The sequence below is a fragment of the Gymnogyps californianus genome, chromosome 13 (genome assembly GCF_018139145.2).
Source record: "Gymnogyps californianus isolate 813 chromosome 13, ASM1813914v2, whole genome shotgun sequence".
Classification (NCBI taxonomy): Eukaryota; Metazoa; Chordata; class Aves; order Accipitriformes; family Cathartidae; genus Gymnogyps; species Gymnogyps californianus.
The window spans coordinates 17,319,256-17,337,375 of NC_059483.1; the positions used below are offsets into that span (position 1 = coordinate 17,319,256).

An 18,120-nucleotide genomic window follows, 5' to 3' on the forward strand; every position below is an offset into this window, starting at 1 on the left:
ATCTGCCCTGTGAAGTCCTGGCTGTGTTTTCTTAGCATGCAAACCTTCCCTTGACTGAAGGAAAAAAAAAAAAAAAAGGCTTCTGGTAGCAGAGCGACATGCTTTGGGTAGTCAATACAAATATACCTACTTGGGCTCCTCAGCCTCCTCAAAAAAGTGAGTTGAAATTAGTCTAGTGAACCTGATCCAGATGGATGCAAAGGCTCTGCTTTAACCTGTGAAAAGGAAGGGGCTGTGCGTTTGAGGTGCAGCAGTGTGCATGTCCACCTTGGCCGGGTTGGCTGTCAGCTGATGCTTTGCTGTTGTCCTTATGCTGTTCTGTACATCATGGACTGCATTTATAACTTGTGGTGTTTCTGTGTGTGTCTAGCTGAGAGTTTGCAGGCATTTTCAGTGAGCTCCACTTTGCACTGGACATGCCTGTGTTGGGCAAATCCAGGCTTAACCCTTGTTGAATGCTCTCTATAGGGCCCCTCTTTGAGAAGCCTACTTGGATGGGTCCCAGACTTCAGATTGCAGCTTGATGCCATCAGAGCAGGTGGGATGAGTAAGAAGCTAGAGCAAACTGACTTCAGTTTCTCTGCCTGACTGTTTGTGGGCAGCAATTCAAAGTGCTGTCTGTAGGTGTGGGTGGTGTATACTTGTTTTTTGCACCTGCTGTGGCAGGGTAGGCCAGGTAGGATGTGCTTGTTCCTAGAACTGAATATTCAAAGACCTTGGTCAGTTGAAAGCTTCCCTCTTGGAAGTCACACTCCATGACACATTGACATAGTTTTTATTTGCTGGTTGGATGTGTCCCTACTTTAGATAGATGAACTAACTCAGAACTTCATTGCTGAAGGCATTAGCTGCAGGTTATCTTCTTAATGATGATGGGCTGTAAGGAACCTTTCAAGCAGCTGTGGTGTTTGAAATGGGGCAGTATGCCATATTGTCGTGCTTCTATTTTTAAATGTAGATATAATTCTGTTCTTGGGGATGTTGCCACCATTCAGAGTGCTTTCAGGAGCCTGCATAGGCTTTGTGGAGGTGGCTTGCTTGGCTTTTCATGGGGCTGGTACATAGCCTGTGAGCTGATCAGCAGAATGTAGCATCTGTGACAAACAGCTGCTGCTGCCCCGGCTTCAACTTGACATGATGAGGGACCACCTGACCCCTAAAGCATTGGGTGTGGGAACATCTATGCAGTATTGCCCTTGCAAATATGCCAGACTCTTAAACTTTGTGGACTGTAGCAAAGAGAATATCAACTCTGAGTTCAACCCAGCAGCTTTTTATGAAAAGCGGTCTGACATATGCTACGAAGATAGAGGGAGAAAATATGTTGGTACCATCGTTTTTCTGCTTCTGTGAGTCAGCTTGTGCTAATGGATTTTGAAATGGAGAGGTCATCATCATTTGGGGTTTTTAAGTGCAGGTTGTATGCAGTGTTAGCTCACTCAAATTTCTGCTGTGCCATGATTGACTGGCCTGAAGTTACATCATCAAAATAGGATAGTCAGCCTTAAAATAACAAGAAAATATGCTTTTTAATGCTAATTACCCATTGAAAAGCAGTGGTTTGGTTTTTTGGTTTTATTTTTAAATTTAAACAGCAAATAGCAGCTTTGTAAGGCTGGCTTTATCTCATGTGTGCACGAACATATTTTAGTTGATTAAATCAATGCATTGGTGAGCAACACGTGGCTCTTGGGCTACCTGCAGCACAGGAGTAGTTTGAGTGTGGCTCCTATGCCGAGGCTGTGCAATGTGACCCGGAGTGTGGGCTGTGTTGGCCTAGGGCCTGTAGATAATCCAAATTATCCAAGCAAGTGGGAGGAAGCAAATTAAGGGAGGCTGGTGTGGCTGGTACCACCTGATACCCAGCTGCATCCCAAGCCTGTGATGTAGCACAGTGATCCCTGTGGAGCAGTTATATGTATCCTTTAAACCTTTCCCTTCCTTTCCTGCCCCTTAAGCAAAAATGGTTGTGATGCTTGGCTGTATGAGGATAGTTTCGTTGGCAGGGTCTGGAAGAATGGTCAGCCCTTACTTGCAGTTAGTGGACAGCAGCAAGCTATTCTCCTGTCAAAGCCTGCTATTGCTGTGGCCTCTCTTTCTTTTCTCACCTCCGCCCCGAGTCTCCAGCTTTCCTACGTAGTCACGTTTCTGTTCTTTGCTCTGCTTATTGCTTATTTTGCCAAACTGTTGGGCTGGACCTCAGCCTTGGGAGCCTTTCTGTGGCCTAAATCAGTGACTCCCAGCAGCACAGTTTTTTTACTATATATATTTATTTTTAAATGTATATATATGTGTGTGTGTATGTGTAGGTATGTATACACATATGTGTGTGTATATATCTTCATAATGCACTAAACAGTTTTGGGTTTAAAGTTATGTGAGCTGATCTAAGGTCTTGTTGCAGCTTAGTTGCACATCTGCATTCACCTGGCATCAAATATAGAGATGAGCAGGTAGATCGATACAGCGCTGGTGAGAAATGCATTCATAGTCGTGCGTATGAGAGAAGAGATGGAAGCAACTCTTCATTTCTTGCTTAGAAAAAGTACATGTGGGATAACTTTTAGATACCATTTTTCAATCTGTCAGAATTCCTCGCTGCTTTGTTGATTTGCAAGCTTCAGTCGTATATGTGAGTAATAAGTGCATGGAACGGAGCTGCACCAGGCATCGGGCCATGGACAACTACGTTTTGAGTGCTGTGATCTTGGCTTTAGATTCGAATCTTGTCTGTTAGTGTAAATTGAGAAACTTAAGTCTGCAATTGCTTAATCAGTTGGCTACCTTGTTTAGTTAGATAAACTTCTCAACTTCTACTGGCAGTAACGCAGATAAATAATGCACATAGTGTTTGTTCTAGAAGAAAGATACCATTTTGAAAGAGAAGGAAAGAAGAATAAGTTCTCTAGTAAAGATCTATTTGTGCTTTTAAAACTTAATTTATTCTGAATGAAATATTCAAGCTTGCATAACTAAAACAGTTGAAATTGAGACTTCAAAGTAAACTTGTTCTTAACGTCATTGAGGAGGGAAAACCAGTTCAAGATATAAACAAAATTAAAATTACTAAATCAAAACTGTCTGTTTTAATGCATATTGGAACATCTTGCTTTTGCTGAACTTCACTACAGTACTGCATCCTTGCCTTCTTACAACTACCAAACATGGAGAGAGGCTTTTACTGCACTGTTGGAGTAAAATAATTGGACTCTTCTCAGGGTAGCTTACTTAATTCGTATGATTTGGATGTAGTACTTCCATGTGGCTCTAAGTCTTCATTTACCTGTACAGTCTATGCCTGTGTACCACATGAACATGCCAAAGCTCTTTGCACATACAAAACTTGAACCTTGCAGGATTGCTTCAAGATTGTTATCTAAGGTTTGCCTTTCCTGATGAAGGTTTAAAAACAAAAAACACAAGCAACACCTCCCCTCCCCAGAAAACAAAAAAACCCCTCTCCACCTGGTAAAAACAGACAAGTCTGCAGCAGCTTTTCCTTTTCCAGCTGTGGCAAGAACAAACAATTCCTCTTCTCTTTTGCCCATTTTTAATAGCATAGACTGTCCCAACATAAACTGTTCTTTACTCTTTACCCTCCATGAAACAGCAGTCCTTCTCCAGTTGGTTGCATTGCAATAGCAGATTGTCTGTTTATTTTTCTAGCAATCAGAAATGGATTGTGGTGTTCATCTTAAGAAAACAAAACCTCAGGATTCTGGTAGGAACCATGCACAGCAAGAGGAGGAGACCAGTCTCACAAATACCTTGGAGCATATTATGGGACAGCTGGATGTTCTGACTCAGGTATGGTTTGCTCTTTAATTTTGCAATGAAAAAGGTACCTCTGACTGGAAGAACTGGGAATGTTTGCAATAGTTTCATAGGATAAAAGTGTGGCTAGTTCAGAACCTCTGCTTTTTAGGAATTTTTTGATAACTCTGTCTTCATCTGTTTGTCAGCTTTTATCTGTCAGTTCCCTTGCACCGACTTCCAGCTCAGGCCCTGCTCTTCCCCTAATTCTTTTATGCCGCAGTGTAGCAGAGCACTACTTGAGCCAGCTCTGGTACCTTGTGCTATTAGCCAAGGTTTACCTAAGGTGATGCCAGAAGGAGTGGTTGGCAGTAGGACTCTGTTTTGGCGAATAGTCTCAGTCTCTCTTCCCTCCTCCACTATACTGTAGTCTATAGGTAAACTCTGTTCAGATCCCGCTCCTTTCCCCCACCCAACGTTCACCTACACAATCCAATTTCTGCAGTATTCTCCTCCCATCAACAAGTCTGGGCCTTTCTGTGCCTCATCTCTGAAACATGCTTTTCACCCACAGCTAGCAAACAACTAATCCCTTGCTAAAGCATTAACATACAGTGCTTCCTCAGAGTCACTAAGCAATGCTTGAACAGTACCAGCTGTTAATGGTGATCATCATAGTATGTGTTTACTTAATAAGAATTTGGGGATAGAGCCGTTTTTTGTGTAACTAAATAGCTGCTCATTGCTCCTGTGAAGGAATACCATTTCTGATCACTGTCTGGGGCCGAATTTCATTGTGTATTTTTCAGGTATGTGAGAAGCAGGGAGAAAGCATGGGATAGTAAACATTGGTGATCTGTAGATGAGAAGAATCTGTGTGGGAGGGTTTTTCTGTGAGTTTTGAGTGTTGTTTCTGAGGAAGAACAAGCAGGTCTTGAACACTTGGTATTGAACATACTGATTACTAGTCAGAGTTAGCTCTGCTCTTGAGAAGAAGTACTTGTCAAAGAGTGTGAGATGATGGGTTGGAGGGCCCATCAGGGAGTTGAAGTAGGGCTGATTTAGGGATTAAAAAACATTCCAGGACTACAGACAGTCTAAAATAGTGTAGGATGAAAACCAAAAGGTATTTAAGTTCATTTGGCAGAAATGCAAGAAAGCACTTTTCCTGTGATCTGTAAAATTCTGAACACTGGAGGCGGGGGAGAAGTCTTACATGACATTGGGCCCTCGTGCTTGTGAGTAAAATGCAACCCAATGTACACAAAAAATATTACTGTTTTTATGTCTCCCTAGTAAGTTTGGAATGTGATTGTTATCTTTCATTACATAAATCAGATCCACACTTCTGATGATGGATGTGTAATGGCTCCTCTTCAACTTCATAGGTGTTTAGAGGAGGCAAATATCGCAGTAAACAGTATGTGTAGGATTTAAACTAGACATAAGCAATGCAAACATCTCTCGAAGATATTGTGTAACTGTAGAAAATTCCAAATGTTGTTTTAAACCTAGCAGAAAAGAAATTGAGATCAGTGGGGGAGGAATAAGTTAGTAGGTTATAGGATAAAATTGGAAATAGGCCTGAAATAGTAAAAAACCAAAAAGCTGCCTTGAGTAACTCTGCATTCAGCAACCTTTTACCTTTTTTGTGGCTTTTCTGCTATCCTTGAAGTACTTAATTTCCCATTGGTTCTAGTCTTTGTACGTTGTATTTTGTATTAACGCTATTTTAATGCATTTGTACAAGTAGATGTTCCTGACACGTTGAAATAGTTTCATAATTAGCAGTGAAACAAACGTAAGCAAATGAGCCTGGATGAAGTCCTCATTTCTAGAGTGAGGGAAGAGGTTCCTCCAAGAGGAGGGATGCAGGCAGGTAGCAAGGCAGAGCCGTGGAAGGTAACACTGGAGGGCATCTGCTTGCATAGCTAAACTTTGGTTTTTTTCCAATGCTGATGGCCTGTAACAGAGAAGGGAATGCAGCTCTGGTAGAGCCACTGTTACCCCTCTTTCATGCAATTAGATGTTGACCGGGAGGAGCCATGGCATGCTGATTGCTAGCAAGAGATCCAAGTGAAATGGAAACAGCAGCTGGTGGTGTTGGGTTGGTTGTCTTTCCTAGCTATTTCTGCCAAAGCACAACTGGGTGCTGCTCCCTGTGTGTAGCAGATTCAAACCAACGTTGTGTGTTTTATATGGCAACTTTGGGCTTGCTGACTTTCTTTTCCTGAAAGAAGGACACCACTACTTCAAAAAAGGAACAAAAAGCTTTCATAAATAACACATAATAGATGTCTGTATTTTTCCCTTCTTGAAGAAGGGCTGAGGATGCTCCTGGTGCTCTGTTATAAATCATTGATTCATAATTCCTGAGTGTTGCTTGTTTAAAGAGAACACTAATGGCGTAAGCAGGGTCATACAGCTGAAGGGAAAGGACAGAGTTCCCGTCGTATTTCCTCTATTGATATAGCCATCCATGGGTTTTTCAGGAATTTATAGTTTGTTAGCTCCATGGGAGCTTGGGTATATTTCTGATGTGGTACCTTGAGTTCCTGCGCTCTTTTTGTTTTTGTTGTAGTTCCCAAAACTGTGTTAACATGATGTAATGTACCAGTGGGGGAAACTTAAAGTTGCAATAAACTACTTTGGGAAATTATGCAAATATAAACCTAATTTATTTTCCTAATATTTTTTCCATAGCTATCATTTCAAGGTTTATCATACTAAACCTGGTATCATGTAAAAGTGGGAAGGAGAGAAAATACTTTCAATTTCTGCTGAAAGAGGTAATAGTAAGACATCAGCTGAAGGCTGTCATCTCTTGCCAGTGCACAGCTTTGTTCTGAGCTGCATGCTTGAAGCTGCATTGTCTGCTGCTCACCAGTTATCAGTACCTTCCCTCTGACAATAGATTTCCAGATGAAGTGGGGTGTCATGTACTTGGAGACAGCAGGATTGTGTTTATTCCATTGAGAGGTCTCTTCCTGCCAGACGCCAATCGCAAGTAGAAACGCTGAGGCTGTAGAGGCATTGTGCCCCGTGCAGGAGGATACACTGGAGCAGACTTGCTCCCTCAGTCAGGCACTTCAGTTCTTATTAGAGAAAGATGGATCAGAAGAAACTAGTGGCTGTTGTATACCACATCTAGCAGTAACCGCTATAGCAAATAGATATGGCCCCCTCAGATTTACAAAGCTTCATTTTTATGTTGTTGACTTTGTGCTATGATTTTATTCTTTAAGGTTTTGGCAACTTTCTTTAAACTGGTCTTTGATATATAAGTCACACTCCTACTGTTGACAGCACATTAGGAGGGAAAGAGTTCAAAATAATTGGTCTTTGTTCAAGCGCAGGATATTCTTGGGTACCACATTCCCATTGCTTCACCTCTTCCATGTCCAAACCGCATCCCAGGCTCGGACCTGGGTGAAGCTCAGTTCCACTCTGGATGCACAGAGTCTGAATGCATCCGTTATCTCTTGGATAACTTCCTGGAACAGAAAGTTGTGTTTTGGCTAAAACAAAAATGGAGCAGATATTAAGAGTTTACTTGGGTCAAATGCATTTTCTGCACTTGCAGCTGAACTGCATTTCTGAAAGAAGATCATCTGTGAGTAACAATCTTGGCTGCAGTGGAAAACTCGCATTTGCAGTGATTGTCTTCAAAGAGTTTGTATACTCTTGCCCTCACTCCAAACACCTGCAGCTGCCATGTTCACCCTTAATTTGTAGCACTGGTGGGCAATGGGCACTGAGGCAAAAGCTGCTGGTTTTATGTGGGAAGGAAGATGTCTGCTCCAAATGAAGAGTTCAGAATCAGGTTAGCATAAAAATTCATAAATAGCTGTGATAATCCACCCACAGGAAAGAGCTTTATATACTTCCCCAAACTAATCTTGCATTGAAGCTGGGAGAAAACAACACAGTGAAATGGAGAAGACTTGATAAATCTGTAAAAAAAAATCCAGGCCTGAACTGAAGGACAGTCTAGCTCATGTGAGATTAAAGGATTATTTCACTCCAGAAAAGATTTCAGAGGGAGGGAAGGGAAGAATTTTTAAAATTAAATTCTTTAGCATAAAAAAAGGCTTGGACACAAGTGAGTTGCTTTTTAATTAAAACTGAAAATGTTTGTGTGTGCAATTCTTATAATGAAAATGAGTAAACTCAAATTTGTTACTCCTTTTTTTGAGATGTGGTCTCCAAAGCCTGTATTGGTGAGGAATGAATGTGGCCCCTCTCTTCTGAGAGGTATTGAATGTAGACTAAGCAACTGGTTTAGTAAAATAAATGCTTTTATGCCTTCAAGTAGTTACAAGTCAAGAAAGATTTTTTTTTGGGGGGGGGGGGGGGGGGCAGTTGCAAGTGCTGCTGCCTCTGCCTTGCGCAAATGTCTTTGTTTCTATGTTGCTCTCAAGACCTGAACACCGACTGGCTACAAGCGGACCCAATACATAGGAGAAAAACTGCAAGCAGTTTTTATTCCAGAAGAGATGGTTTCAAATACAAAACACTAACAAAAACATTCCCATCTGAAAAATCTGTGAAATACCAAGTGAGCTTGGTTTTAAAATCTTAATTTAAAGGACATAAAGGCTATTTCTCATGAGTCTAAACCATCTCTTGGAGATGCAGTAGCTTTGGTCCCTCACTCAAAACAAATGAAGTATCCTGGTTGTTGCCAGTCCTCTGTATAATATCATCAGAGCTACTCTCTTCTGAAATTCACTTCCAAAATATACTTGTTACAAAATCTCTAAGTCTCAATGCAAAGACATTTTTCTTCTTTCTAAGACTACCTAAATTAAATGCACTCCTGGGGATATTGTTGTATTAGCAGGACACTGTCTAAAGGCTAGCTTCTCAGAAGTGCTGATCGTCTCCCTGGAGGTCCACAGGACCTTCACCTTCCATTATCCTTCAATGGGGAGGAATACTAAACACCTCCCACAATTTGTTTTCACAAGCAGACCTTGAAGATTAATATAAATTGTTATTCAGCCATTGGGTAGGGGCAGCTGGGTTAATTTAGCTGAGTGATTTGCATCCTTTCAGAGGTAGATTGGGTGGCAGGGGAAGGATATGGGAAGTCTTTGAAGTCTTTGTGATTGGGGAGACCTCTAGTCATTTGGGGTTCTAACCTCTATATTGTGCAGTTGCTCTCATGGTACATGCTTGGATATTTTGTTGTAGCTCATCATTACTTGCTGTGTTTTCCTACTGTGTGGTGAAACTTTAAGTCTCCTGACTCCTTTTGCTGTGCTGGTCTAGCCCCAGAGGTCTAGGAGCTCTGCACTAAGGAAGCTGCCTGTATCTGTGCAGAAGCTTGCAGCCATTCCTTTCCAGAAACTTGCAGGATCTGATGCAAGTGCCATCAGTTTAGCTTTGGCTGATCAACTGTCAAGACTGAAGCAACAGCAATGTGTGATGAAATATTTTTAGTAAGAGGGCTATAAATGGAAAGGCTCAGTTACAGATGGCTTGTGTGCCTTGTGTCCCCACACTGTGTGGAAGAAACTGGCAGAGCCTGTGGCTCATCTTCTTTGTGGCTAGGATTGATTTAATACAAAGGACATCCTTTTCTGTCCTCCAGGGTCCCTTTGGTCACTGATACTGGTACTGACCATGCTGCTTGGTCTGGCAAAGTGGATGATACCAGAATTTTCAGGTACTCTTGTATGGCTTTCCTACTGTAAAAAGCACAACAAGCACTGCAAGTGATAACTTGGTGGTGTTGCTGTACTCAGTCTACTGCATGAGTCTACTCATGCAGTAGACCGAAGTTGGTCCTATAATTTAGTTAAAGGGTTGGTTAACTGTGATTCAAGCATCTGCAGAAAGTGGAGTGTACTGGGAGGTAAAAGGAGAGATGGCAGCTGATAATCATAGAATCATAGAATGGTTTGGGTTGGAAGGGACCTTTAAGATCATCTCAGTTCCAACCCTGCTGCCATGGGCTGGGACGCCTTCCACTAGATCAGGTTGCTCAAAGCCCTATCCAACCTGGCCTTGAACACTTCCAGGGATGGGGCATCCACAACTTCTCTGGGCAACTTGTTCCAATGTCTCACCACCCTCACAGTAACAATAAGGAGTTAGCTGAGCAATACTGGTTTCAAATTTTATAACTACCCACTTCCTTCTTGTATTGCTTTGGGCTGCTAAATATAAAAAATTCTTTACTTTTCAAGTATTGTGAGTAGCACATGTCTGGCTAGCTGAAGAGAGCTGGTGGGACTATGAGCTTTCGTGCCCTGCACTAGAGAACAGACATCGAGGTTGTTTAGCCACACGACTTCTTGAGCAGATCTGGAGCTCTACGTAGGAATCCTGATGAGTCCAGGTTAGTGCTAGCGTCTGCACTTCTGCAGGCATCGTCATGTATTCCTAATCCACATGACCCAACAGTGACATTGGATGAACGTGCAAAAAACTGTGTTGAGGGGGCTTGTGGGACTTCCTAACCCACAGCTGTACAGCAGCACTGAGCAATATGTTCCTGTCCAGCCACACTGAAGCTAAGTGTTTTGTAGTAAGAAATATAAAAGCTTGTGGAATTTGAAGCATGTTACAAAGTAAACCCAGCAAAATTCATGAAGTTGCATTAAAGAAAGATGGAGGGGAAGACTGAAGCACTAGGTGAGTGATCTTCGTTCTGAAATAATCAATACACTATCCGTAAATCAGCCTGGTGTGAAATATTCTATGCAAATAGGCTTTATGAGAATCTACCTTAGAGTTTGCATTCAAAGCAATTGGGATGGTGAGGAGCTACAGAACTTATTTAAAATGTCTCTGGGGGAGCAGATCTTGTTTTAGTCTGAGCAGATGAGGAGCTATCATTTCTCTAGAAATCATTTCATATTAAAAAAAAAAAAAACCAAACCACCTTAACTGTGTATTTGATCTCTGAGATTAAGGCTTTGACCGCTAGAGTAAGGCTAGTCCTGGCATGCAAAGAGCCTTGCATGCGTTTGTTTGCTACATAAAGTGTTAATAACTGTGAAGGCTTCATACCTGGTTACACTCTCAGATATGAGGCTTACTTCTGCGGTTAGTCTAAACTGCCAGCTTTTGCTGAAAATGCTTCAGAGCATACTGAATGTCGGTAGCTGTTTCGGGCTCCATCTCAAAACTGTGCTAAGATGTAACTTGCACACGAGGAGGGTGGCCCAGCTTTCTTTAAGCATGCTTAGTAATAGCAGGGGTCTGCTTTGAGTTTCACTAGATGCAGTTGCTGAGACCGAAGGGAGGCTGACAGCAGGTCAGGGCAAAACAGTACGATATGAGGAAAAGCTGCTTCTTACCAGACAGGTTCATGCTTGAACCTCAGAGTGACTTTTGCTGCACAAGTTCTCCCATGAGCCTTTTAATCTTGCAGCTGAAGTTTGGTATTTTAAACTATCTTTGGTGGAAGGAGTTAATTTTTTTTTTTCTGTAAAAGGTAGGTAGGGCTACCCTGGTGCAAACCCTTCCTGTGGTAGTTTTTTATTTATTGCATTAGTTTAGAGAAGGGGCTCCTAAGCGTAATTTACCTGGATATTTGCTAATTCCTGTCTCTGCATAGGACTGCGTATATGCTGAGGACTATTTAGCAGGTGTTGGAGGTACTGTTTTAGTGATCTGCATACCATAACTGGGGCCTCTTCTTGCCAATATTACTCACTTTAACGGGTGCATTTGAAGGTTGACAACTGTACTCCTTTCTTGCAAAACTGTTTTTACTTACCAGTATAGTGCCAACAGGTCTCCTCAATGCTGTGCAGCAGTCTGTGGTCCAGGTGTCGTGAATTTGTGCCCCAGAGGTATACAGGTACCTCTGAATCCACTCATTAGTACTTGCCAAGGATGGGTCCTTGGATGCTAAGGCAGCATTTTTATGACGCAGTTTACTTGCTGTACTTCTTGGTCATGTTTGGGACTGAAATGGGCTCTGAAATGACCATTTTTAGGGAAAACCATAAGAAGTTATAGCAGGGCATCTAGCTCTTCAAAAACAAACCAGCGTTGGCCTTGCTCGTTACGGAGGGCAGAGCTCTTAAGCCTGCAACTCCAGGTCAAACTTGACAAGTCTCATTCTGCGAATCCATGGGCCATCTGCTGTCTTCATTGTACCTCTTGAAAGGCATCCCTAAGTCTCTCCTTGTACCAGCACAGTGGAGTGGGGAAACTGAGTGCACAGAAACTTACAACCTTCTGCATTGGTTGCATGTTCTTTTGCAGGTGCATTTTTTGATAAATTGAAAAGAAAATGCTGTCTTCATAAATTAACATGTCAGACAGGAAAGAAAAATCTGAAGAGGTAGAAGTAATGTTTTTTCTTGGGCTATTTGATATGTTAGTGCCCTGCAAAAGCTTTTTTAGCATATGCTTAGAAAAACTGATGGAGCAAACTTGTAAGAATCTTTTCATTTAAGTACAGCTAGGAAAGTACTGCTGCCTCCTTTGAGATCAATGGAGAGAGAGTTTGTTATGAAATGATGACAGGAATAGAATTGTAAGTGTAATACTTCGCTTGCACATAGCTAAGAGCACATCTACTTTGCAGTCGGTGTGCAGGATCGTATCCCTTGTAGGCTCAGCCAAGCTGTTGTTACCTGATCTGAGTAACTGTTGTATCAATACATGGGGTTTTTTGGGGTCCCACAATTACTGATGATCAACCGGAGCAGTGTTATGTCCCCCGTGCTATTATGTGTGCTAACTGAATCAAAGCCAGGGTGGGCAGCATACTGAAAAGCGTGTGTGCTGCTTGCAGAGCAGTCATCCCTTAGCAGGGTGAGCCTCACGTTATTCCACTGTTCCCATGCTCTTGCCAGCTTTGCCCACAGCTCCAGGTTAAGTACTGCTTTAGTTATGAGCAGCCATCTGTCTAGGTAGATATCTCTCTCCTGGCAGGGACTCCCACCACTACTCGAGAGGGTTGCTGACAGCCTCTGCTTCCTTGCTCTGGACTCTGCTTTTCAGGTTTCCTTTGGCAGTTGTAAAACTGGTTTCGGTTGGCATTCAATTAGCCCCTGGTTCCCCTTACCTGTAGTCCCCAGAAGAGGCAGGACTGACTGCCTCTCCAGGGTTGCTGCAAAAGCCTCAACCCTGAGGCTAGCGGTTCTTAAACTGTCTCTGCTACTTAATCAGACAGGGAAATGTTTAACATGAACTCAGGGAAAGATACTGATGAAAGCATCTTGGAACAGCATCACAAATCACTATTATTTGGGTTGAGGGAGTAAAAACAACATGGAGGAATAGCATAGGGGGCTTGTCATCATGTAAGCAAGTGTGACTACTGGGTGCTTCAGTTTAGGTGTCCTGGGAGAGGATGGAGCTGGATATTCCCCAAAACTTAAAAAGTAAATAGGAGGCAACTTCTTTTTTTCTATGTAGTTTCTCATTAATGTTTCCAAAGAGAAGAACAGTTTTTTTTCTAGGCTAAGTCTGCGAAGATGAATGAAGACAAATGTTGCAGGAAGTGTTGGTAGAAGTGATTTAACAAAGCTTTCTTCTGTGTGAAAAATTCCGTATTCTGTTCTGGTGTCCATAGTAATGCTCAGTATATTACTGTAATGTCAGAAATACTCCTTAAAAAAAATAGGTTGATCTTTCTTCTCATTTAAGCCTAAGCTGTTATCCTTCTGCCAATTTGAGCCAGGACTTTAATAAATTATCCAGCATTCACTCCCTGGTGCGTAATGGAGCCATGTACTGTGCTCCTGACACAACAGGAAGCCCAGATCCTGCCATAGAGAAACGGCTCGAGTGCGAACTTGGCTCCAGTGAATCCTCACTGAATCTGGCTAACAGTGTGTTCCTCCTTGGCTTAATTGTTAGTTCGTTATCTTCTCAAAAGCAATAGCAAAAACATGCAGGAGTTGAATGGGTGCAGTTTAACTTGCCTACCAACAAGGACTTGCTTTATAAATAGCAACATGGAAATATTGTAAAACTGTCAGCTGCTGATAAAGGAGCTTTTCTTCTATGTGTAAGTTACAATATAGCACTAATAGCAGCTGGGCGGTGTTTGTGCTTTCCCTTACCTTCCTAGGATGTCAGATGCCCTGTGTATTTTGGGCATCATATGTTCAGGTCTAAATGGACTGTAGTCATCAGTTCCTACTTTGGACTTCTTGGATTTCATTTCTGACTGCTACTTTCCACTTTTTAGTTTCCAAAAAATACTTGCTACAAGCTTTCTGCTTATACTTACATGCAATTTCCATTCCAATAAACATTTTCCTTACAGCTTTTTCACAAATTCAACACTTTCTGAAATCTGCTTTACTTGCGCTTAGTCTCACGGTGCCGCGTGTAACAGCACTTAGCTCGTATCAGCAGGATCGTGGTGGCAGTAAATCATGGGATATAGGAACCGCAAGTAATCTGGGGCTTTGCTTCTAGCAGGGCAGTGTAACCAGGACATTCAGTTGATTATCTTTCTAAAGGAAATTTGATGCAATGTTTCACCACCCCCTTTTTAACAGAGTCTTGAGTTACTAGTTCTTCTTTTTTAAATGGAAAAGCCAGGATCCCTACTGCTTTTCATTCTCTGTCTGATTGCTTGCAGGATAAGATCTTTGCTGTCAACCCCTAGCAGACATTCAGCCTGCTGTGTTCTGCCCTGAGTAGCTTTACTCCTGACCTCTGTAAGACAGCCACTAGGCAATAGTGTGGCTGGATATGAAAAAGATGAAATCCTCTCTCCTTTGAATAGAGGAGAGGGCTCCTGCTGGCTCTGGGGCACCTGGGATGTTACCTGCTGGCTCCACAACTTTTCTTCTGGTTCTCTGTGTACTGCAGTTCTTGTGCCTCAAAGGGCTGGCAATAGAGTAGGAAAAAAACAACTTCAATGAAGCTAGTGCTGTAGCCCACAGGAGTATTTAGCAATGCACGGTGTTTTTCTTTCAGGTGAAGCTTTCTACAGTTGCAGCAAAGCTGCATTAGGCAGCAGGAGTTAGCTCTTCTGCCTTGTCACAGGTCAGCGGTACATGTGCAGTAGAAATAAGCTTTGAACTATGTTTGGGGAAGAAAAAAGGGGTGCATTATGGTAAATGCTATGATGTGCAGCCCTCTCAGACTTTGTTGATAACACGATCTTGCATGATGGCTTTGCCATAGTGCTTGGTGTTGTTGTTACTACATTGGTTTGCTTTTCGCCCCCACCATTTGTCTCATTCCCCAAATCATTTTACGGGAGACTTTTCCTAGTCTCAAGTGGCCTTAGCCAAGCTATTTCCTCTCTTTGTGCTTTCGTTTCCCCAGCTGTAAAATGGGGATAATGAGACCTGCTTTCTTTTGTCAGGCACTTAGAGATGTGCTTATGAAACGTGCTATTAAAAGGCTTTCTATGTATAACTTCTATACAAACAGCGGTTGTCCAAGTTTATTTGAATTACTTTATTAAAGTCCAAGGTTCTGAACATCCTTTGTTTTTAACAGAGGATGTTATTTATGCAGTAGAAATGCTCAAAATGTGAAGCTATTGATTGTTGCTGATAAGTTTATGGATATTAAAGCATTAAATCATCACGGCCTATTATCAGCAGTTCCGGTGTCTTTGGAAGCTGAAAGCGGTTCTGCATAGCTAGGTCCCTTGATTACCTCGCAGTGATCAATAAAAGGTTTTCAGCAGAAGCTTTTATTGCCACGTGGTTAAAATGTTCTTCCTGTGCATCCTGTACATGATGACTTCAGCTCGAGGAGAAAGATATAACAATCCTTTGTGGGGTAACTGGATTACACGAGAATATTTAGGCATTATGTTGAGGTAGATATTGTCACTCTGGGTTTCAATTCCCCTCCATCGCCTGTTGCACTGCCTTACGCTGGGAGGGTTTTCTTGCTTGTCATCGTGCTTGTCCAGCAAGTTTTGCATGTTTTAATTGCAGCAAACTGACGGCCTTCAGGGAAGGGAGGAAAGAGTCGGAAGCAGAGAGGCAAAATCAAAGCTAAAACTGGGCAAAATTGTTCAAAACCTCTGTCTCTCGTTAGCAGAAGGGTGTCTGGTGGTTCTCCAGTGTCTGGTGGCTCATGAACGTGGAAGGTCAGAACCTGACCGTGAAAGGAAATGCAGAGCCCAGTTTGAAAGCACCGAGTGCTGAAACGGGTGCTCAGTGTTGTCTGCAGGAGAGCTTCGTGCCTGCCAGCCTCTGTTACTCCTCTCTGAAGTCATGTGGGGCTCTGCCCTGCTAAAATGCTGATACTGGAGTTACAGCCCTGAAATACCTCAAAATATTCCTGTGAATTTAGCATTTTATTACCCACTGAGAGTACAGTACGTAGCTTGTCTCTGTGAGCAGCTCAACAACAGCTTTCGTTTTTGTTTTGCAGACAGTTTCCATCCTGGAGCAGAGGCTGACACTCACTGAAGACAAGCTGAAGGAATGTCTTGAGAATCAGCAGAAAATCATTCAGAACAAAACGAGCTGATTTCCTGAGAGAAGATGGGAGCTGAAGGCGTTGGGAGGTTTGAGGTTGTTTGTGTTCCTAACAGACTGTGTGTGACTTGCTTTAACGATTTTGAGCGCAATCTATTTTTCAGTTGGAATGTACAGTTATTGTATCTGTAAATAAGCTTTGTTACTTTACTAAATAAAAGAAATATTTTATTCATAAGCGTGGATAACAATTGTGATCTCCTCTGTTTTCCAGAGATATAGCAGCCAGTGTGTGGTCTGAGTACTAACTAGGAAGGTTGCATCTCTCCTGCCTTTGGTGCTGCTGAGTTAGTTTGAAAATGTTTAAGCATCTTGGAGTTGCCAAATGTCTGGCACAGGCTGTATTAGGCTTGTTGCTGAGTTGTGTGCTGGCTATAGCTGACAAGCAAAGAGCTCCCAGGGTATTTTGGGCAGTGGGAGTTCACCTCTGTTCTCAGACCACAGCGAGCAGGTGAGGTCCCAGCACAACCAGCACCTGGAGAAGGGTCTGTCTCACCCGGGTCCCAGGTGGTGCCTGGCAAATCTGACAGAGCAGTTCAGACCCTGGATGGTATTTGTGCAGAGGTGATTAAATCCAATGGTGGGATTTAACCTGCTCCCTTGTGCAATGTGTGAAAAACAATTGCTTGAGGCTGGAAAAGAGGCCCTGGCGGGTCAGATGCAGGGTGGATTCCAAGTGGATTTTGCTTTGTCTTCGTCTGCTGCTTAAATTAAAGGCAGGGTAGAGGGAGAGGAAAGGCAACCAAATGGCAGAATGTTCACTCCATCGTGGAACTTCCCTCTTCTCGCACTGGACTGCCTTTAATTTTTGGTCATTTTGCAGATGTTTTCACAGTTGAATAGCTCATCACTCACACCTATGCTCTCACCCTGCTCCCCTCATTGCTCCTCCTGACTGTTTCAGGGCTTTAGCAGGTGTTCAATATGTAGCTGCACAAGAATTTGGACTTCTGGGAGATCCTGTTCTCCAACACCTCTTCTGCTAACACACACTGGAGGTCTCCTTTCTTGCAATGAACTGTTACCCACATTCCTGGAGAAGTGAGCTGTGAGAACTTGAGCACCTCAGGGTTAATGAAACCTTCCTCACCACTGTCTGTCTGACCTCTTCAAACAGGGAGGCTGCCTCAATCCCTACCCTTGGTGGTCCCTCCTGCCGCCACTGCCTGCCAGCCTCGCACAGCTTCCGAGGCCCCCATCTCCAGATGTGCTGTGGGCATTCTGGATGCTTGCCTGAGGACTGGCTGGCATCCTTATTTCACATGGGGCTTAGCAGATCTTAAGGCCAGCCCATGTGTGTTTGGTTTTGGCTGGGTTTTTTTGCACCTGTTTCTGTAGCAGGCCGTGTCCACTGGTACGGTGGCTTGATGGCGTTAATACTCCTCGCCCCATCTGGGTGAAGCTGTTCGCATTCCCCTGCCATCACCAGGAAGCTTCTGGTCTCCTTCCCCCCTGGTACTTTCTACATCTTTAAGAACCCCTTGTTGGCGTTATCACAATATTTCACTCTTTCATTTGCGGGAGGCTGAGCGCCTTCTCATTTCCATGCTTATTGAGTTGATTATGAATCTGAGTTTCTCTCTGCTCTGCCACAGGCTGTTTGTTTTCTGTTTCCAAGCTCCAAATCTGATAGATCATTATTTTCTCTTAGATTACGCTAATGGAATCAATTCAGTGATATTCTTCCGTGCTCTTGCTATAAGCTTTCAGTGGCTTTCTGCTGAGAGACTGACATCATTTTCATTGGAATGAGCTTATGTAGTGATACGGGTGAGTGGGGAGGAGGGGACTCAAAGGTACGTGTGGCCGATTTGCTGCTAGGAGAAGGCTGTACCTGCCCTGATCTGCTGCCGCTGCAGCGATGACAAAAATGAGTTGCAAGAGCCTAATTTATCAACTTGATCCTCCATGTTGTGGACAGGCCTTTGGGGTG

At 42.9% G+C, this 18,120-nt stretch overlaps 1 protein-coding gene across 3 annotated transcripts in view; it reads left to right on the plus strand.

Annotated features, from left to right (window-relative positions):
• The window catches only part of POC1A (POC1 centriolar protein A), an 82,011-nt gene extending 65,646 nt beyond the window's left edge, over positions 1 to 16,365 (plus strand). For 2 of the 3 annotated variants that reach the window (XM_050904481.1, XM_050904483.1), the window contains exons 10-11: positions 3,667 to 3,807; positions 16,081 to 16,365. In XM_050904481.1, coding sequence (XP_050760438.1) covers positions 3,667 to 3,807; positions 16,081 to 16,179 — 240 coding nt within the window. In that variant the 3' untranslated portion in view covers positions 16,180 to 16,365. The remainder of the gene's footprint in view (positions 1 to 3,666; positions 3,808 to 16,080) is intronic. The other variant, XM_050904482.1, reaches the window with a different exon arrangement.
• The last annotated feature ends 1,755 nt before the right edge of the window (positions 16,366 to 18,120 follow it).